Source organism: Heptranchias perlo, chromosome 10 (genome assembly GCF_035084215.1).
Source record: "Heptranchias perlo isolate sHepPer1 chromosome 10, sHepPer1.hap1, whole genome shotgun sequence".
Lineage (NCBI taxonomy): Eukaryota > Metazoa > Chordata > Chondrichthyes > Hexanchiformes > Hexanchidae > Heptranchias > Heptranchias perlo.
The window spans coordinates 78955653-78978061 of NC_090334.1; the positions used below are offsets into that span (position 1 = coordinate 78955653).

Genomic DNA, 22409 nt, shown 5'->3' on the forward strand with positions numbered 1-22409 from the left:
CAGGGAGCAACTCTCTGGAGTTTAGAAGAATGAGAGGTGATCTTATTGAAACGTATAAAATTCATACAGGGCTTAATAGAGTAGATGCAGTGATGCTGTTTTCCCTAGCTGGGGAGTCCAGAACTAGGGGGCATAGTCTCAGGACAAGGGGTGGGCGATTTAGGACTAAGATGAAGAGGGTAGTGAATCTTTGAAACTCTCTACCCCAGAGGGCTGTGCATGCTCAGTCTTAAGTACATTAAAGACTGAGATCGATAGATTTTTGGACTCTAAGGGAATCAAGGTATATGGAGATAGGGCAGGAAAGTGGAGTTGAGGTCGAAGATCGGCCATGATCTTATTAAATGGCAGAGCAGGCTCAAGGGGCAGTATGGCCTACTCCTGCTCCTATTTCTTATGTTCTTAAAATGGAGGCAGTCTTCCAAAATGGCATTGGTCAACCTCGAAATTATTGGGGAGGGCGGGATGGGGGTCATGACCCAACTCACCCCCCTCACCAATGGCTCTGCCAGTGACTCCAAATACACCTTTGAGTGAAAAATCTTAACTTTGTCTTGGTCAATGCGGTTACTTCGGTACTACAGTGATGGTCTCTCCATGCAAGTGGCCTTCACTGTCATTTGCTGGCTGTTTTGTTGAGCACTCTGAATAAGATATTTGGATCAGAAGTATCATGATACTGGACAAGGGCTACCACTAGGGGGTAGTGCAGTTATTGAAAGATTCACTTCAGCAATCCATCTAAATTTAACATACTAAGAATTTCAAAAGCCCTGAATGCACATTTATCAAAACTTTAAAATATCGTCAGCGAAAAGAAAAAGTTAAAATTTAGGTTTGCTAGAAAACATTTACTATAAGAATCATTTATATAGAAATGTCTACGGAATGATAATGCATCAATGATACAATACTTCTTAATGTCCACCTCAGAATGCTCAAATTACAAAATGTTTGTACCAGACTAAATAGTGCATGGTTATGAGACACAGATACAAGGAGCCAGTGCTACAACGCAACTTATTCCACACAAAGCCTCTACAATGAACAGAAAATTAGCACGTCGCAACACTATAAAGTAAGGACGAGCAGGGCTCCCCACACATGTACTAAATAAGCCTCCAAACTCAGATTTTTTTCCAATGAAAACAGTTTGCTGGAAGAAGCAGGAACAAGGCGGGCAAAAAGCACAGACACACATACACTGACACAAACGCAGAATAATATCTGCTCCTCAAATAACAAGCATTAGTGTAGCTAATGTACTGAAGAGTGGTCCACACCTGAAATGTCAACTCCACTGCTCCCTCCACAGATGCTGTCTGACCTGGTGAGCATTTCCAGCATTCTTTGCTTTTGTTCCAGATTTCCATCATCTGCAGTTCTTTGTTAATGCAGCTACAACCATAACCTGGCTACAAACAATGTTTTTGTCCGTTCTAATCTATTGCATATAAACAGGATTCCATTGACAACTATTGAAAGGACGATACGGTTCAATATTTGCCACTGGAGAAGTCCCAGATTCCAACATTTTTCTTTCCTCACCTGGAAGAAAGGGTGAGACTTAATTTCTTCATCACCTCCTGGACCAGAACCCAACCTTTTCTTCGGATCTTTAATCAGGAGCTGCTTCATTACATCTTTAGCTAAAGGACCAATTTCCGGAGGATATGGAGGATCACTTTTTAGAATTCTCCTGGGGAAAGGGGGGAAAAAAGACAACAAATAGTTTAATTGTTAAACTGTGAAAGGGGGACTAGATCACTCAGTGAGCTCAAATGCTATCCTTTCGGCTTCATGTTGGATTGAGTGGCAAGTACTGAGTGGGGTACCTTTGGGATCTGTGTTGGGGGCACTCCAGTTTCTTATTTACATAAATGACATGGATTCAAAAACTCAAGGCAAAGTGAATAAATTTACAAATAATACCAAACCTGTTGGGGAAGTGGAAGAGGCATCTTAGAAATTACAGAATGAGTTAGGCAAAATTCGTATGTGGGCAGAACAATGGCAGAAGAAGTTTAACGCAGACAGGTATAAAATATTACACATGGGAAGGAGAAATAGGCGACACATACTCCATAGATTGTGTTTACATAACTAAGGATACAGCTGAAAGATACTGGAGTTCTGGAGAAACTTGGGCTTTTCAGCGTAGAAAAGAGGCATCTGATGGGTGATCGGACAGATATACAAGATTGTTACAGCAAGGAAAAAGTAAACCTCAATCAATATTTTGAACTAAGTTGTGGGAGTAGAATAAGGGGACATCGGCTCAAGCTAGTAAACGGTAATTTTAAGACTGATATCAGGAAATTCCTCTTCACACAAAGATTGACGAACACCTGGAATGGATTTCCATTTAAGAGTAGTAGAGGTGAAAACCCTGGAATCATGTAGGGGACTACCGGATGTTCCAATGCGGGGGAGGGGGGAACTCTAGGATCTTTCTGAATGGAGGAACTAAGATGGGTCAAATGGCACCTCCCTCGTCTTTAATTATCTGGTGAAGTTCATCTAGCAACAGCAATTACACTCCTTACTTTGAAATTTCGGTTTGTGAATTCCTTTCTCCATCAACAGTAAAAGGTGATGATCCCGTTTGCAGCTCATACATCAGGACTCCAAGGCTCCACCAATCTACAGCCTAAACAAAAAAGAGGGCAAGTGTTAAGTTACAGTCTTATCTGCTACCGCATTCACTTGAATGATTTACTTGTATATCCTAGAGAGAAAAAAACAGAAAAAGTTATATGGGCAGAAAAAAATACTTCCTTTAATTTGGTTCTTTGTTGAACAATGCTAAGTTTTGTTAGCTAAGAGCTGCTCTGCTTAATGAGATTCACTTTACAAGTACAGAACTACAGCATGTAACACACTGCAACAATGCAGTCATTAAACGCTGCAAGACATGCCAGATCATCGACACAGATACCACCATCACACGAGAGGACACCACCCACCAGGTGCATGGTTCATACTCCTGTGACTCGGCCAACGTTGTCTACCTCATACGTTGCAGGAAAGGATGCCCCGGAGCATGGTACATTGGCGAGACTATGCAGACACTGCGACAACGGATGAACGGACACCGCGCAACAATCGCCAGACAGGAGGGTTCCCTCCCAGTCGGGGAACACTTCAGCAGTCAAGGACATTCAGTCACCGATCTTCGGGTAAGCATTCTCCAAGGCAGCCTTCGAGACACACGACAACGCAAAATCGTCGAGCAGAAATTGATAGCCAAGTTCCGCACCCATGAGGACGCCCTCAACCGGGATCTTGGGTTCATGTCACGCTACACGTTACCCCACCAGCGAACAAAAGCTATCTGTTTTTAATATAATGGGTCATTTGCTGGCTTTCTCTGCCTTCCGGATGTTTCTGCCTCTCTCTGTTTTTTTTTCCCTGTTTGTTTTTTTGTTGAATGTGTATTCGGGGGTTCTGTAGGTGACACCTCTCTGTCTGAATATGGTGATTGCCTTGGCAACGGGCAGTTGCAGGGGCAGTCTGCAAACACCATGTATTGTTCTATATGTATAAATGCGTAGGCTTCGAGGAGCTCCTGAACATTTACCTGACGAAGGAGGAAGCCTCCGAAAGCTTGTAGATTTCAAATAAAAATTGTTGGACTATAACTTGGTGTTGTAAAATTGTTTACAATTAAAAATATAATCACAGTTGGTAAGCCAACAGCTACAATGTTGAGAACGCTGTCCTCTCAACTGGGTAATTTAGAAGTGTAACTGGATTGTTATTGAATTGCCTGATGTGTCTTTAAGTGCCTTCCTTAAAGTTTTTAGTTCATGGCTCCAGCCTGTCTCAAAAGCTTGCACTTCAACTGGAAATTCTTACCCCAGAACATCTCCACAGAACCTCCAACCACATCTGTGCATTCTGACCAGGTACAGATTGCAGAATTTCCCAGCTTGCAACTTGTGCATTCTGAGCATGTGCAGATTGCAGAATTTCCCAGCACACATCAGTAGATTCCTGAATTGGCACCAAGGGGATTTCTGAGTTTCTTTGCATTTATCAAAAGACCTGGAGATTGACTTCTCAAAGATTCACTTCAGACAAGTCTCATTTAAAATATTAATAACTTTTCTACTATAAAGTGCGCAGTTAGGCAAGACTCGTGATTAGCAGCAGCTGCAGTTCCTTTGTTTTTCTTTCTAATTGTCAACGATGATTATTTACAGAATGGATTTCTTGTTCTTTGATTGAAAGCTTGAAAATTCAATTAAAAAATCTTTATCTTTTGAGCCAATTATGGGGTTAATGGCATTTTTTAAAATTAAGGACTGAAACTGTGTAAAGAATGAACTTTTGAGCCAAATTTACAATGCTATAGTTATGAAGTATGAAAATGCTACTGAAGCGCAGACATTAAGCACTGAATAGTACGGCAGGACTACTGTAGTGACTATCCACACCAAGTACTGATTCTAGGCAAATCGTTTGCAATACAATGCAAATATTTGGCAGAGATCATATACCTTATCATGCCCCGCATCTCCTCCTTGAACAATTTCTGGAGCCATGTACTCTATTGTTCCGCAAAAGGAATATGCTCGTTCATTCTGGAGTTAAAAAGAAAAATATAAGGAATTAAAATCAGATCTGAAACACAATTTTAAAACTAGCACAAAAATCAGAATTTTCCATAACAGAACATGCTGGAAAAGCAATCGTAGGACTTTAGCCACAGCTCAGGTCATCAAAATCCTTCTTCCTTCCCGGAATGCCAATCTGAGATGAATAATACAATGATATGCTTTAAATCTTAGTGTCAGCTAGGGAGTACACGATTCTTGCTGTGGAGAGAAAGCTTGCCATTCTTTTGCTGGACTTGGAACCATACAATGTCCTCCATGCTTTGGTATTACATAGAATGTACAGCACAGAAACAGGCCATTCGGCCCAACAAGTCCATGCCTACGTTTACGCTCCACATGAGCATTGGTTCATGAAATCAAGTTCAATACATTCTGTGGTCTCTCCATACTGGGTGTTATAAAACTGACAAACTTATCTCATATCTAAGCTCCTTGCGGCAGCACACAAGAATAACTGTACGTTGTGGATCTCATAAGATGTTGAGAATTAACTCCATTGCTGTGGCAGGGGTTAGCATCTACGATTTCAGTATTAAACATATTTTATTTGTTCACAGTTTCCTTCTCGGAAGGCTGCAAAGTTTTGTTCACCTTCCCCCCCTGTCCCCCCACCAAAACCTCCAGTTTAAATTCCAGATAAGGAACTTAGAACTGCTGGCACTGATTCAATGAAAGGTCTTTAATCCTTAGAGTCATCAGCATCAAGATATATGTGTCAATTCTTTAGTGATCACATTAATTATGAAGAACCCCTCACAGTTACGATATATTGGCTACAGATCCATTGAAGAAAAACATCACCTAGGTTGACTTCCAGACCAGCAACTATTTTGCCTCTCCTTAGTTCATCAGTTAAAGTTAATGGTCTTAGTTAAGGCAGCATCATGGGGTTGAACATGGTCCAGAAATGAATACTGGAAACTAGGTGCCAACAGGGTCTCTAGGTCAAATAATTTTTAAAAATTCGTTCATGGGATGTGGGCGTTGCTGGCGAGGCCGGCATTTATTGCCCATCCCTAATTGCCCTTGAGAAGGTGATGGTGAGCCGCCTTCTTGAACCGCTGCAGTCCGTGTGGTGACGGTTCTCCCACAGTGCGGGAAAGAGGAATGCCAAGCAATACCGAGCCCAATCAAATGGCTCTTCCCTCATAACCCTTGGGAACCTTGGATGTCAGGGGATATACGAGAATGGATTAGGAAAAAAAGGAGGGCTTTTGGCAGATACAAAAGGCTAAAGACGGAGGAAGCCCTAGAGGAGTACAAAAAGTGCAGGGGGATACTTAAAAAAGAAATTAGGAGATCAAGGAGGGGCCATGAAATAACACTGGCGAGCAAAATAAAGGAAAATCCTAAGATGTTTTATAAGTATATTAAGGGTAAGAGGATGATTAGGGAAAAAATAGGGCCCATTAGGGACAAAAATGGCAATGTGTGTGTGGAGCCGGCAGATGTAGGAGGGGTTCTAAATGAATTTTTTGCATCTGTTTTCACTATGGAGAAAGACGATGTAGACATAGAAATACGGCAGGGGGACTGTGATATACTCGAACATATTAACATCGAGCGGGAGGAGGTATTGGCGGTTTTAGCAGGCCTAAAAATGGATAAATCCCCAGGCCCGGACGAAATGTATCCCAGGCTAGGAGGAGATTGCGGGGGCTCTAACACATATATTCAGAACCTCTCTGGCCACAGGGGATGTGCCAGAGGACTGGAGAACCGCTAATGTAGTACCATTATTCAAGAAGGGGAGTAGGGAAAAACCGGGGAACGACAGGCCAGTGAGCTTAACATCAGTGGTAGGAAAATTATTGGAAAAAATTCTGAAGGACAAAATTAGTCTCCACTTGGAGAAGCAAGGATTAATCAGGGATAGTCAACATGGCTTTGTCAAGGGAAGATCATGTCTGACTAATTTGATTGAATTTTTTGAGGGGGTGACTAGGCATGTGGATGAGGGTAACGCAGTGGATGTGGTATACATGGATTTCAGTAAGGCCTTCGATAAAGTCCCGCACAGGAGACTGGTCAAGAAGGTGCGAGCCCATGGAATCCAGGGTGCCTTGGCACTTTGGATACAAAACTGGCTTAGTGGCAGAAGGCAGAGGGTGATGGTCGAAGGTTGTTTTTGTGACTGGAAGCCTGTGGCCAGTGGGGTACCACAGGGATCGGTGCTGGGTCCCTTGCTGTTTGTGGTCTACATTAATGACTTGGATATGAATGTAAAAGGTATGATCAGTAAGTTCGCTGATGATACAAAAATTGGTAGGGTGGTAAATAGCAAGGAGGATAGCCTCAGTCTGCAGGACGATATAGATGGGTTGGTCAGATGGGCGGAACAGTGGCAAATGGAATTTAACCCGGAAAAGTGCAAGGTGATGCACTTTGGAGGGACTAACAAGACAAGGGAATACACAATGAATGGGAGGACCCTAGGCAAGACAGAGGGTCAGAGGGATCTTGGTGTGCAAGTTCACAGATCCCTGAAGGCGGCGGAACAGGTAGATAAGGTGGTAAAGAAGGCATATGGGATACTTGCCTTTATTAGCCGAGGCATAGAATATAAGAGCAAGGAGGTTATGATGGAGCTGTATAAAACACTGGTTAGGCCACAGCTGGAGTACTGTGTGCAGTTCTGGTCGCCACACTACAGGAAGGATGTGATCGCTTTGGAGAGGGTGCAGAGGAGATTCACCAGGATGTTACCAGGGCTGGAGCGCTTCAGCTATGAAGAGAGACTGGGAAGATTGGGTTTGTTTTCCTTGGAGCAGAGGAGGCTGAGGGGGGACATGATTGAGGTGTACAAAATTATGAGGGGCACAGATAGGATGGATACTAAGGAACTTTTACCCTTCGTTGAGGGTTCTATAACAAGGGGGCATAGATTCAAGGTAAAAGGTGGGAGGTTTAGAGGGGATTTGAGAAAGAACTTTTTCACCCAGAGGGTGGTTGGAGTCTGGAACTCACTGCCTGAAAGGGTTGTGGAGGCAGGAACCCTCACAACATTCAAGAAGCATTTGGATGAGCACTTGAAATGCCATAGCATACAAGGCTACAGACCAAATGCTGGAATATGGGATTAGACAGGGCTTGATGGCCGGCGCGGACACGATGGGCCGAAGGGCCTCTATCCGTGCTGTATAACTCTATGACTCTAACCCCTTGAACCAGATTACATTGCACATCCTCTGGTGTCAAAGAGGATCTTATCATTGCTCTAGAAACCCACACTGATCAGTCTCCAGTCACTGGAAGGTAGGGATTAAACCTTGGTCTGAAGACCAAGCAGTGTCAATGATAACCTTTGGGCAGTGGCAGGTTGGTAACGGGTAAGGTCCACTCACTGTGAATGGACTCCCTTAGTTCATTCCAAGTTCTAGCTATCCATCCAGATATAAAAATAAGAGAAATCTGAGCAGATTTTATATAGCACCAAGCCATGCCTGTACAAGAGATATCAAACAGAAGAGTGTCACATTCCAACATCATTTCATAGACTTGAGTAAAGGCATTACAGACATATACAAACATGAAGGCTACTACTAAAAGCTTGTGGGGCACAAACTGATGATCACTAGGGTGCATTTATAGGACACAGAAAAAGCAAGAAAGGCATGTGTTTGGTGCAAGGCCAGTCATCTTAAAAAGAAATTCACCATGTGATTTTCCTCAAGTGGCCTCTCAGTTACAATTCTTCAGCTGCAGAGACTACATAAGTGAAGAAGAATATGTTGTTAAAAAAATGGGTTTTTATATTGCTCATCTTGTTCTTTTGGTGATTTGTGCATTAAATAGGTGATTCATATTGCAAAGCACATCTGTGGCTAATAAACTGTGGTTTATATGAGTGTTTGAAATGTAACTAAGTACTGCATTCGAAGGAAATGCTCGACCTCAGAAAAGGCGTATGTCACATTATCTACAGTTACCATCTAGAAGGGACAGGAAGCTGCCTTGTCACTAGACACAGCAAAGAAAAGGGAAAGAAAGAAAACATACCAAAATAAAAACTAGCTGTTAAATGGAATCCAGATTTATCTACATGGCCAATAAAAGGGTTAAAGTGGTTTTGTCAATACGCTATAATCGACCCTACTACTTGAGATGTTGAAATAGCTGCCCCGAATTTGTAATGTGAATTCTTTTTCTAAAGAGCAGTATGTTTGTGCAATGGGAAATCAAGCTTTATAAGCAAAAAAAAAGTTTTGTTTCCTGGATGAACAAGATGTTTGGTTGACCTATCCACCACCAATACAGACTGTAGGGACAGCTTAACAACATTGTGGTCATCTCTCTCTCCACACTGTGGACTGTATTGCCTAATGTTACTTTCCTTCTCTTCCCACTTCCCCAAAATGTCCCTAGGTTTAATTTCTGTCTCCACTCATGGCTGTACACTTTGAAACAATTCTGTCTACCACATAATAATCAAGCGGACTTCATGACGCAGAGCTATGTATGGATTTTCCGGTGCTTATTTTAGCCTTTTTGTTTTGGTTGAAATAATTCGGTTTAATCGATGCTTTCCGTTTTGCTTTTTAAAAAAATGTTGAATTGTATGTAAAAAAAAAATGTACAGCATTTTCATTTCATCGCTAACGGGGTAGATCCAGTATTGTTTGACAGACAGAATATGGGAACTTCCAGTGTACAGCTGTTGAGGTAAGTATAACATTTTTCAATAGACCAAGCATCATCACAAAGTTAACATGCAAAAAATACATATAACAGGCAAAAATGGAGCTTCAGTATTTGGGTTCAAGGGTATTTATCTATTTAAAACTAAAAGAAGAAACAGGATTTAAGATTAGGAAAGTGTTAAATGTTCCAATTTTCATGCTGTCGCTCTATTCCTGGGTAAAGAGAAAGCATTCAATAAGCTAAATGGATCTCATGTCCCCATACATATTACAATTTGGGGCTGCCTTCAAACAATGGATTAAAACTCTGTATAGCATTCCCCAGGCTTAATTGACAATAATTGGAGCCTGATCAACATTTTTACCATTTGAAACGAATTACTGATCAGTGATGCTCCACTTCACTACTTTGTTTTTAAAAAAAAAATGTTTTGAGCTACCGGCATCAACATTAAAGAAGTCCTCTGATAGACATGCAAGGAGTGAACAATGGGCGATGACCATAAGAGATAGAAGCAGGAGCTGGCCCTTCAGCCCTTCGAGCCTACTCTGCCATTTAATGAGATCATGGTTGATCTGATTTTTACCTCAACTCCACTTTCCCGCCCTTTCCCCATATCCTTTCACTCCCTTGCTGATCAAAAATTTGTCTAACTCAGCCTTGACTATATTCAATGACTCAGCCTTCACAGCTTTTTGGGGTAAAGAATTCCGAAGATTCACGACCCTCTGGGAGAAGAAATTCCTCCTCATCTCCATCTTAAATGGGCCACCCTTTATTCTGAGACTATGCCCCCTAGTTTTAGATTCCCCCACGAGGGGTAACATCCTCTCAGCATCTACCCTATCGAGTCCTCTCAGAATCTTGTATGTTTCAATAAAGTCTCCTCTCATTCTTCTAAATTCCAATGAATATAGACCTAGCCTGTTCAATCTTTCCTCATAAGACAACCCTTCCATACCTGGTGGGGAAAGAGCAGATGAGCGGGACTAATTGGATAGCTCTTTCAAAGAGACGGCACAGGCATGATGGGCCAAATGGCCTCCTCCTGTGCTGTACTATACTATATAACTATGTTGTCACCAGTTTTATTTAGCATTGGTACCAATATACCATAGGGAAAATAGAATAAGAAAACTGAACTTAAGTCAATACATTTTAATGCTGTGTGATATGCCTGATTTATAACCTGAAACTGCTCTCCTGATGGCATTTACCAATACTTCAACCTAGCACCATACAGCTCAAAATGCTCTCTCCAGGCACAGCCCATGTTTCAAAGCATAGAATCTACAATTGTACTATTGTATGCTGTTCATGGTTCAAGTGGTTATAATGTGAAAATTTAACACTCTATATTAGAATGTCAAATATCAAAAGTCCATGTATAACGATAATATAAGTTGCATTCTAAGCAATTTGAGGGAGTCATCTCTCAAAACAAATAGCAAAGTTTGGAAGAATGCTGGAATGAAAAGCAGCCTCAGGGAAGGAATTGGAAAAGATCACTTCCATTATGGAAGGGAGGAATAATTGCAATATTATGGTACAGGGAAGGGACAGGGGGACACCACTAATGTAAAACCAATATATTGGGAGTTAGGTCTAACCTAGTTTTTAAAAAAGTAAGCATGTTGCAAATGAGACTCATTCCTCTGTCATTCTGTCAATTTGAATCCTTTTTAAAGATTTCTTGCGCACTACACATTTAGTTTGGCTGCGCTTGGGCACCTTCTCTTCCTGAGACTCCACTCCTTTGTAGTCATGTCAGATTGACTCGACTGGCAAAGACAGCCTCAGGTATACACGTTTATGATTCGAAGCTTGGCTCCCAACAAACTGAATTTTCCAAGCTAAATGCAGAGCAAATGCATTTTACCACAACTGAAAACACTGAATTCAGCACTGAATTACTTGCCAGTATCGTGATTTGCTTTTTAAAGGCTATTTTTAAAAAAAATCTACAACGCTTGTTGTCAATGTTTGTTCAGATGCAGTGAAGCAGCCATTGGTTTCCTTATAACAGCTTCACTGAAGGATTTCAAGCCATTCTTGATTTTGTACCCTTTTCGCAAAGTCATGTTGTGCTCTTCCATCCTACAGCTTCTCGGACAGCACTATACAGTAAAAATAAAAGAAGGAATTTAGGTCACGGTCGATCTCAGACCAGGTTTGGTTTAAAAAGGTGACCTATTTTGATGTAGGTCGCTCTTAAAAATAAACACATCCCATATATTTAAGTAGGTTTGCAATTTGTGCCACCCATGACAATCATATAAATGTCATTTTCAGCTTGACCCTAAATTGACACCTCTGCAGCTTCCTCAATTCAAGTCACCCCACTTTCCTTTAGATTATACTCGCGTCTTCCTGCATACGAGGAGCTCTTTGATTGCAAGTTGTTGTTGCAACTGCTGTTGTGTCAGCCTCGGCTCATTGAAGCAAGAGTGCTGCCAGAGTCAGAAGGTTACAGGTTCAAGCCCGACTTCAGGGCTTGAGCACTTAATCTTGGCTGGCACTCGAGGGCCCTGCTCAAGAGGGTGCTGCACTGTCCTTCGGGTGAGGTCCTTCGGAAGAGACTTTAACAAAGGTCCTGTTCTCCCTGTTAACATGGACGTTAAAGTGTAAAGGGAAGACAATGGGGATGGTATTCTGGGATAATGAAGGATTTCTTCATCCAAACCTTTCTTGTAAAACAGATCCAGCTCAGGAAGTTTTTTTTTAAAAAACAAGATGCCCCTCACAAAATCAATACTAAAACTATTAGATAACTTTCTAACTACATATGTCCAAGTGCCATTGGTTCTAATTTCAATAAATTTTACATAACAGCTACAAATATAGTGGGCGCAAAGTGAAGCTATGAAGGTAGAATTGAATCCCATACACACAGTAATACTTTTATTCAGGTCAACACAAAATTAGCTGTTCTAAATTAAAATATATACTATATAGAAAAAGATCACAGGGTGAACACAGCATATGAACCAATGTCCTGCACTGACAGGGTGATAGGAAATGGGTTTGTGCTCATTATTGTCTACACAGTGAGCATACATGCTAAGCTTGGTTGCTTCATGGTTTTCTGCTTCATGATAACCAGTGAAAAGGAAATAAAGACTTGCACTTATATAGAGCCTTTCACGACCTCAGGACGTCCTAAAGCACTTTACAACCAATGAAGTACTTTTTGAAGCGTAATCACCGTTGTAGTGTAGGAAACGCGGCAGCCAATTTGTGTACAACAAGCTTCCACAAACATCAATGAAATAAATGGCCTAATCATCTGTTTTGGGTGTTGTTTGAAGGATAAATATTGGGCAGGACACTGGGAGAACTCTCCTGTTCTTCAAATAGTGGGATATTTTATGTCCACCCGAGAGGGCAGGTGAGGCCTCAGTTTAACGTCTCATCCGAAAGACCGCACCTTTGACAGTACAGTACTCCCTCAGTACTATACTGGAGCATTAGCATAGATTGGGGTTTTAACCCACAACCTTCTGACCCAGAGGTGAGAGTGCTACCACTGAGCCAAGGCTGACATCTGTTGACTGAGATTACTGTTAATGACTTTTATACCAAAAAGCAACAGTAACAGGCCTTCCAATCAAGGAGAGCAGACACTTGGATGAAAGAAAATGCTTTTATATTTTGAACTTTTGAGATCAGATTGATCAAAAGGAGAACAAAGTTTGAATTTCCTGAGGTTAGAACTAATCATGGAAGGCAAACATTGAATGAAAGGAACAGTAATTCCATTAATTCATGCGGATCAAAAGTGTACATCTTAAATCACTAGAATATTTAATTTAAAAACCAAAATTTTGTGACACATGCAGGTTTCCACTACAAAGAGAATGCTTGTAGCTTCCCTAATGTCAAGTGGGTAAATGCACTGTGGTGTCTGGTACCCAGCCATAGTGGTCAGAACTCAGTGCTGAGTTAGTTGCTCTGAGCGAAAGAAGCAGCAAATTTGTTTAATAAGCCACAGTGCCTCTGGGTAAAGAATGAAAAAAAAAGGGCAGAGTTCCTGCCAACGTGATCTCTGTTGACAGTATCCCTACCGGGCTATCAGGTGAGGCAAGGGTTGTGCTTGGCCCTGTGGTCAAACGTCCTGTAAGTACTCCTCAATCAGGCTCACTTGTGCAGGAAAGTCACTGGAGTGAAGATACGAGAGAGGCACACCTGTGTAGGGAACAGTACCTCAGCATGAGTCCATCTCCAGAACAGAACAGTAACGGGAGAAAAATTGAAGAAAAAAGTTTTTAAACTTTTGTGGTGAATGTAAATATTACATAAAACAAAAATCACACGAAGTAAATAGAACATAAGAACATAAGAAATTGGAGCAGGAGTAGGCCAATCGGCCCCTCGAGCCTGCTCCGCCATTCAATAAGATCATGGCTGATCTGATCCCAACCACAAATCTAAAGAACACAAGAAGTCGGAGCCGGCCACATAGCCCCTGGGCCCTCTCCGCCACCCACAGGGCATTGACCGATCCGAACTCAGCTTCATGTCCAATTTCCTGCCCGCTCCCCATAACCCCTAATTCCCTTTACTTCTAGGAAACTGTCTATTTCTGTTTTAAATTTATCTAATGATGTAGCTTCCACAGCTTCCTGGGGCAGCAAATTCCACAGACCTACCACCCTCTGAGTGAAGAAGTTTCTCCTCATCTCAGTTTTGAAAGAGCAGCCCCTTATTCTAAGATTATGCCCCCTAGTTCTAGTTTCACCCATCTTTGGGAACATCCTTACTGCATCCACCCGATCAAGACCCTTCACAATCTTATATGTTTCAATAAGATCGCCTCTCATTCTTCTGAACTCCAATGAGTAGAGTCCCAATCTACTCAACCTCTCCTCATATGTCCGCCCCCTCATCCCCGGGATTAACCGAGTGAACCTTCTTTGTACTGCCTCGAGAGCAAGTATGTCTTTTCTTAAGTATGGAGACCAAAACTGTATGCAGTATTCCAGGTGCGGTCTCACCAATACCTTATATAACTGCAGCAATACCTCCTTGTTTTTATATTCTATCCCCCTAGCAATAAAAGCCAACATTCCGTTGGCTTTCTTGATCACCTGCTGCACCTGCATACCAACTTTTTGATTTTCTTGCACTAGGACCCCCAGATCCCTTTGTACTGCAGTACTTTCCAGTCTCTCGCCATTAAGAAAATAACTTGCTCTCTGATTTTTCCTGCCAAAGTGCATAACCTCACATTTTCCAATATTATATTGCATCTGCCAAATCTCCGCCCACTCACCCAGCCTGTCTATATCCCCTTGCAGGTTTTTTATGTCCTCCTCACTCTCTACTTTCCCTCCCATCTTTGTATCATCTGCAAATTTTGATATGTTGCACTCGGTCCCCTCCTCCAAATCGTTAATATAGATTGTAAAGAGTTGGGGACCCAGCACCGACCCCTGAGGAACACCACTGGTTACTGGTTGCCAGTCCGAAAATGAACCATTTATCCCAACTCTCTGCTTCCTGTTCGATAACCAATCCTCCACCCATGCCAGAATATTACCCCCAATCCCGTGATTTTTTATCTTAAGTAATAATCTTTTATGTGGCACCTTGTCGAATGCCTTCTGGAAGTCTAAATACACTACGTCCACTGGTTCCCCTTTATCCACCCTATACGTTATATCCTCGAAGAACTCAAGCAAATTTGTCAGACATGACTTCCCCTTCATAAAGCCATGCTGACTTTGTCCTATTAAATTATGCTTATCTAAATGTTCCGTTACTGTCTCCTTAATAATAGACTCCAAAATTTTACCCACCACAGATGTTAAGCTAACTGGCCTATAATTTCCAGCCTTCTGCCTACTACCCTTTTTAAATAACGGTGTTACATTAGCAGTTTTCCAATCTGCCGGGACCTCTCCTGAGTCCAGGGAATTTTGGAAAACTATCACCAAAGCATCCACAATCCCTACTGCCACTTCCCTCAAGACCCTAGGATGGAAGCCATCAGGTCCAGGGGATTTATCCGCCTTGAGTCCCATTATTTTACTGAGTACCATCTCCTGAGTGATTTTAATCGTATTTAGCTCCTCCCCCCCGAGAGTCCCCTGTTTGTCCAGTGTTGGGATATTCTTAGTGTCCTCTACTGTAAAGACTGAAACAAAATATTTGTTCAGCATTTTTGCCATCTCCATGTTTCCCACCATTAATTTCCCGGTCTCATCCTCTAAGGGACCTATGTTTGCCTTAGCCACCCTTTTTCTTTTTATATAACTATAGAAACTCTTGCTATCTGTTTTTATATTTTTTGCTAATTTCTTTTCATAATCTAACTTCCCTTTCTTAATCAATCCTTTAGTTACTTTTTGCTGTCTTTTGAAGAATTCCCAATCTTCTATCCTCCCACTAAGTTTGGCTACCTTATATGTCCTTGTTTTTAGTCGGATACTATCCTTGATTTCTTTACTTAGCCACGGGTGGCTGTCATTTCTTTTACACCCTTTTTTCCTCAGTGGAATATATTTATTTTGAAAGTTGTAAAATAACTCCCTAAATGAACACCACTGCTCATGTACCGTCTTACCCTTTAATCTATTTTCCCAGTCCACTTTAATCAATTCCGCTCTCATACCATCATAGTCTCCTTTATTCAAGCTCAGTACGCTTGTTTGAGAATCAACCTTCTCACCCTCTAATTGGATATGGAATTCAACCATGTTGTGGTCGCTCGTTCCAAGGGGATCCTTAACTAGGACATTATTAATTAATCCTGACTCATTACACAGGACCAGGTCCAAGGTTGCCTGCCCCCTTGTAGGATCAGTTACATACTGCTCAAGAAATCCATCCCTGATGCACTCAATGAACTCGTCCTCAAGGCTGCTCTGCCCAATTTGATTTGTCCAGTTAATATGATAATTAAAATCCCCCATAATTATGGCTGTTCCCTTATTACATGCCCCGACTATCTCCTGATTAATACTTCTTCCAGCAGAGTTGCAACTATTAGGAGGCCTATATACTACGCCCACTAATGTTTTTTTTCCCTTATTATTCCTTATCTCCACCCAAACTGTTTCATTATCTTGATGCTTTGTCCCAATATCATTTCTCTGTATTACAGTGATTCCTTCCTTTATTAACATAGCCACCCCACCTCCCCTTCCTTCCTGCCTGTCCTTCCTGATTGTTAAATACCCTGGCATATTTAATTCCCAGTCGTTGTCACCCTGCAGCCATGTTTCTGTAATGGCCACAAGATCATACCCATACGTAGTTATTTGTGCCGTTAACTCGTCCATTTTATTACGAATGCTACGTGCATTCAGATAAAGAACTTTCAAATCTGTTTTGTGACGCTTAGTTCCTGCTTTTTCCTTTTTTAACACTTTACCTATTACTCCATACCTTCTGTCCCTTCCTGTTACGCTTTCCTCTCTCTCCCTGCTCAGGTTCCCAACCCCCTGCCACTTTAGTTTAAACCCTCCCCAACAGCACTAGCAAACACTCCTCCTAGGACAGCGGTCCCGGCCCTGCCCAGGTGCAGACCGTCCGGTTTGTACTGGTCCCACCTCCCCCAGAACCGTTTCCAGTGTCCCAGGAATTTGAATTCCTCTAGCCACGTATTCATTTGAAATATCCTCCTATTTCTACTCTGACTAGCACGTGGCACTGGCAGCAATCCTGAGATTACTACCTTTGAGGTCCTATTTTTTAATTTACCTCCTAACTCCCTATATTCTGCTTTTAGGACCTCATCCCCTTTTTTACCTATATCGTTGGTGCCTATGTGCACCACGACAGCTGGCTGTTCGCCCTCCCCCTCCAAAATGTTCTGTAGCCGCTCCGAGACATCCTTGATCCTTGCACCAGGGAGGCAACACACCATCCTGGAGTCTCGGTTGCGGCCGCAGAAACGCCTGTCTATTCCCCTTACAATTGAGTCCCCTATCACTATAGCTCTGCCACTCTTTTTCCTCCCAGCCTGTGCAGCAGAGCTACCCGTGGTGCCAGGAAGTTGGCTGCTGCTGCCTTCCCCTGATAAGTCATCCCCCCCAACAGCATCCAAAGTGGCATATCTGTTTGAGAGGGGGATGGCCACAGGGGACCCCTGCACTACCTGCCTGCATCTCTTACTCTTCCTGGTGGTCACCCATTCACTTCCTGCTTGTATACCCTTTACCTGCGGTGTGACCAACTCGCTAAACGTGCTATCCACGAGTTTCTCTGCATCGCGGATGCTCCACAGTGAGTCCACCCGCAGCTCCAGCTCCGAGATACGATCGGTCAGTAGCTGCAGGTGGACACACTTCCCGCACACATGGTCGGCAGGGACACTGGTAGTGTCCATGACTTCCCACATCTTGCAGGAGGAGCATATCACGGGTGCGAGGTCTGCTGCCATGACTTGCCTTAGCTTAGTTACCCCTTTTAAATTACGTTGAAATTAAAAATAGTTTGATTATACGCTATATGTCTGAATTAAAAGCGAACTATTACTGAGTGAAGCCATTCCATTGCTCACTTTACTCTTCAATTATTACAATGGTTTTCTACCAGTGTTTCTGCGATCAGAGTTCTGTGTACTCATTTATTGAAGCCACCTAAAAGGTACTTGTACCTTACTAGCATGTCAACAACTGCCAACTTGCAGATCTCACCCACTCTCAAGTATTAACGACCTGACCACCAGACAGCCTATGGCAGCAGAGGCCAACTTTACTGGTGGACACATCTTCACTCGGCTGGCTTGCCAAACACTTTTGAGATGCTCACAGTGTCAATGTGCTTGTGTCATGACATAAAATAGCACTGTAATGTGAGCACAGTGACATACAGGACTGGTTCAGTGTTAAATTCCCTGGACTGCTCATTGCATGCAATCAGGTCAGGTCAAGACTGGAGATCTGTTTGACTTCAAATCACAAGACTCGATAAAATTTCTTCACGGGAATTTTTATCTGGCTGTGTTGTGATCACCTTAAACTGGTTACTGCACAGCTGGAAATGGGACTAATTAGATAGCTCTGGGAGCCATGGGATAATACATATATTATCTGGACCAGGAGCCCCACCATCTGTGGTTCAAAGCTATGTAAATAATGATACTTTGAGTTCCGTTTCTTCTCTTATGCCTTTATTTACATTTGTGGAAAATATGCATGGCCATTAACAAGCTACGGCAAGCAGAAGCTTTCTCATATTATTGTTTACAAGAGAATGCCGGCAGCAAGATGGTCTCTAACGACCGTCTTGAATCTGGACAGAGTTAAGAGATAGAGGACGATCATGTAGCTATTCATGCTCTGTCGGCCCAGAATGATGCAATTGTTTAACACTATGAGAAGGGGACAGAGCTAATTGCTTGGGATTGTTGATCCAGCAGAGTGCACAAGTCTGTTATAGCAGTCAGAGGCCTAGAAATTGGATTGCACCTGAATTCTGGCGTGATCCAGGCGCACGGTTCTAAAGAGGCCCAGTGCCAATGCAAATCAGGGTCCTAAACCCAGTTTGAGGCGGGGCCTGGACAACTACAGATGTCCTAACCAAATGGTGCGCAGCACTCTTCCGGCACTGACTGAACAAGCTCACGCCATTCTGGACCTTTCTCATCCGAGAAATATGTGTTGCACAATTGAATTTCTAGCCAGGTTGTCTGATGCTGGCGTTGAAGCCCAACTGACAGAGAAATAACTACTGGAGCCCTTTTCTCAGTTTGGCATATCCCTTGTTGCGGTATCACCATATGTATATAGGGTAAGGGTTAATGAAGAGAGTTCACATCATCAAGGTGAGGGATGTTGATGCTGAGAATTGGAATGCTACCCATTTCAAGCACCCAGCGTCAGCATCAAGCATTTCCAAGTCACAGCCAGATCCAGAGTAAAACTCCAACTCCAAAGTCTCAGCCCCAACCTCAGAACAGCATCCTGTATTGCGTAAACGGATCTTCCGCATCAAGAGATACAGACAGGCTGGTGGAATGGGCGAACACGTGGCAGATGAAATTTAACGCAGAAAAATGCGAAGTGATACATTTCGGTGGGAAGAATGAGGAGAGGCAATATAAACTAAAGAGCACAATTCTAAAAGGGGTACAGGAACAGAAAGACTTGGGGGTATATGTACACAAATCATTGAAGGTGGTAGGGCTGGTTGAGAAAGTGGTTAAAAAAGCATACGGAATCCTGGGCTTTATAAATAGAGGCATAGAGTACAAAAGCAAGGAAGTCACGATGAACCTTTATAAAACACTGGTTCGGCCACAAGTGGAGCATTGTGTTCAGTTCTGGGCACCGCACTTAAGGAAAGATGTCACGGCCTTAGAGAGGGTGCAGAAGAGATTTACTAGAATGATTCCAGGGATGAAGGACTTTAGTTACGTGGATAGACTGGAGAAGCTGGGATTGTTCTCCTTGGAACAGAGAAGGTTGAGAGGAGATTTGATAGAGGTATTCAAAATCATGAAGGGTCTAGACAGAGTAGATAGAGAGAAACTGTTCCCATTGGCGGAAGAGTCAAGAACAGAGGACACAGATTTAAGGTGATTGGCAAAAGAACCAAAGATGACTTTAGCTACATCATTAAATAAATTTAAAACAGAAATAGACAGTTTCCTAGAAGTAAAGGGAATTAGGGGTTACGGGGAGCAGGCAGGAAATTGGACATGAATTTAGATTTGAGGTTAGGATCAGATCAGCCATGATCTTATTGAATGGCGGAGCAGGCTCGAGGGGCCGATTGGCCTACTCCTGCTCCTATTTCTTATGTTCTTATGACATGAGGAAAAACTTTTTCACATAGCGAGTGGTTAGGATCTGGAATGCACTGCCAGAGTGGGTGGTGGAGGCAGATTCAATCATGGCTTTAAAAAGGGAACTGGATAAGTACTTGAAAGGAAAAAATTTGCAGGGCTACGGGGATAGGGTGGGGGAGTGGGACTGCTGGAATGCTCTTGCATACAGCCGGCACAGACTCGATGGGCTGAATGGCCTCCTTCCGTGCTGTAACCTTTCTATGATTCTAACCGCTCTGTGGCCCCTCTCAGTACGACTGTTGATTAGTGGCAAAAGCCTGCGCCCACCAGGAAGTAAACTGAGACTGCCCAAACCCTTACAGCATATCAGAGAAGACTTTCATTCTATTGGTCTGGGCTGGATTTGAACCCAAGTCCCAGAGGTAAAAGGCCTCTGCCTAACAGCCATCAATTTCCGCCTTGTTTCCCGAAACAATTTTATTATTGCGAAACAGGAATTTAGTTAAAGAAAGCTCTTGCTTCTGTTTAATTTTCTCTCTTAATAAACACGATTCATAGTTTGTGAGAGGGCTTGACAGGGTAGATGCTGAGAGATTGTTTCCCCGGCTAGAGTCTCTAGAACTAGGGGGCATAATCGCAGGATACTGGGTCGGCCATTCAAGGCTGAGGTGAGGAGGAATTTCTTCACTCAGAGGGTTGTGAATCTTTGGAATTCTCTACCCCAGAGGGCTGTGGATGCTGAGTTGTTGAGTACATTCAAGGCTGAGAGAGATAGGATTTTTGGACTCTAGGAGCATCAAGGGATATAGGGATCGGGCGGGAAGATCTGATTGAATGGCGGAGCAGGCTCGAGGGGCCAGATGGCCTACTCCTGCTTCTATTTCTTACGTTCTTATGGTAGCCTGAGAGTAACCTGCTCTGAAGAGGCGGGTCAGTGATTATAATATTTAAATGAGGCTTGGTTCCTCAGATTTTGGGAACCATTTGAATTTAACAGCTGTGGGCCTGGTTTCCCAGGGCTCAGGAAACCTGGCAGCTAAAGGGAGGCGAGATTTGCCAGATCCAGCAGGTAAGTGCTTTTCCAGCACTGCTTGTGGGCCAGGAGGAGCAGGAGTGCTCCCCCCGCGGCCCACCAAGCAAACCTTTTGCTGCAATCTCTCCCTCCCCGCGATCTGCCGACTCCCCCATGATCTCTCCCTCCCCATGATCCGTCAAAACCCCCCCCCCCCTACACACCGCGATCAGTCACCTCCTAGTGATCACTCCCTCCCTCCTCTTTGCCGTGCTCCGAGCCCCCATCCCCCACTCCCGAACCGACTCCCGATCTTCTCTGATTGCCGGGGACCATCCCCAGCTGCAGCCTTTTACCACTGGCTTTCCCGCCTGGCAATAAGCCAGCCTCTCAATCTGGCCGGCTGCCGGGCAGGAAACGGAGTAAAAAAACTAATGAGGTCCTGCTGTTAAGTTCAGCAGGACCTCCACTTTCTTGGGATTTCCAGGTTTCCCAGCCGTAGAAATGCGCCCCCGCTCTCTCCTTGCCTCTCCGCACATATCAGGGCCACTGTTTCTAGTGAACATACAGACGGTGGACAGATTTTTTTTTCCTTTCCTGGGCATAATATTTTCTAGATTACTTTGTACAAAGGGTCACATTTCAGTTCACAGGAAGCAGTCCTTTGCACTGAGAAAGTATCTAGTGAGCACCTGAATTGTAAAAATTATATTCCTTGAACCAGAGCCTGCAAGGACACCAGACGGCAGTAGCAATATGTATAAACTTGGGAGAGTGGCACATGTAGGTCACTTTAGCATCACTTTCCCTGGACCCTAAAGGTTAAAGCAACTTAATATTACAGATGCCCACTCAGAATTCACTTTTTCTTGAGCTGGTTTTTAGCAATTTGGAAACATAGGTGATACAAAATTGAACCTAAGCTTTAGGTTTTTGCAAACAATTCAGCCATTGGAAACTAATTTCATACTTTGTGGTGCCCGAAGTCTGGGTCGTAGGAGAGGAAGCTAAATGCACCCTCTCCATATTCAAGTAGACCTTCTATGATGTTAATCCCCGCAACCTGCACATGCGCAGTTGGCTGCAAATCTTTGGCCAGTAAACACGTGAAGTACTGATTGTGTGACATCAGTAATGAGTGACAGCATGATGCCCGAAATACACAGATTGGTTCTGCAGCCATTTTGAACGCATCTTTCTGTTCATCCGCAAATGTTTCCGAAGCAGGTGCACCAATTGTGTCATGAAAACAGAGGGTAATCCAGCACTGACCCGAATCATTCACAGCCCAGCGCTGGGAGAGGACCGAAGAAAGCATAGTATAGCATAGCATTTACAGCACAGAAACAGACCATGCAGCCCAACTGGTCCATGCCAGTGTTTATGCCCCACACGA

The 22409-nt window shown here is 43.1% G+C and overlaps 1 protein-coding gene across 1 annotated transcript in view; it reads right to left on the reverse strand.

The window, feature by feature from the left end:
- Window positions 1-22409, reverse strand: part of LOC137326717 (ribosomal protein S6 kinase alpha-5) — a 218586-nt gene that overhangs the window by 37745 nt on the left and 158432 nt on the right. The window contains exons 6-8 of the mRNA XM_067992069.1: window positions 4503-4586; window positions 2547-2650; window positions 1549-1699 (exon numbers count right to left, since the gene is read on the reverse strand). Coding sequence (XP_067848170.1) covers window positions 1549-1699; window positions 2547-2650; window positions 4503-4586 — 339 coding nt within the window. The remainder of the gene's footprint in view (window positions 1-1548; window positions 1700-2546; window positions 2651-4502; window positions 4587-22409) is intronic.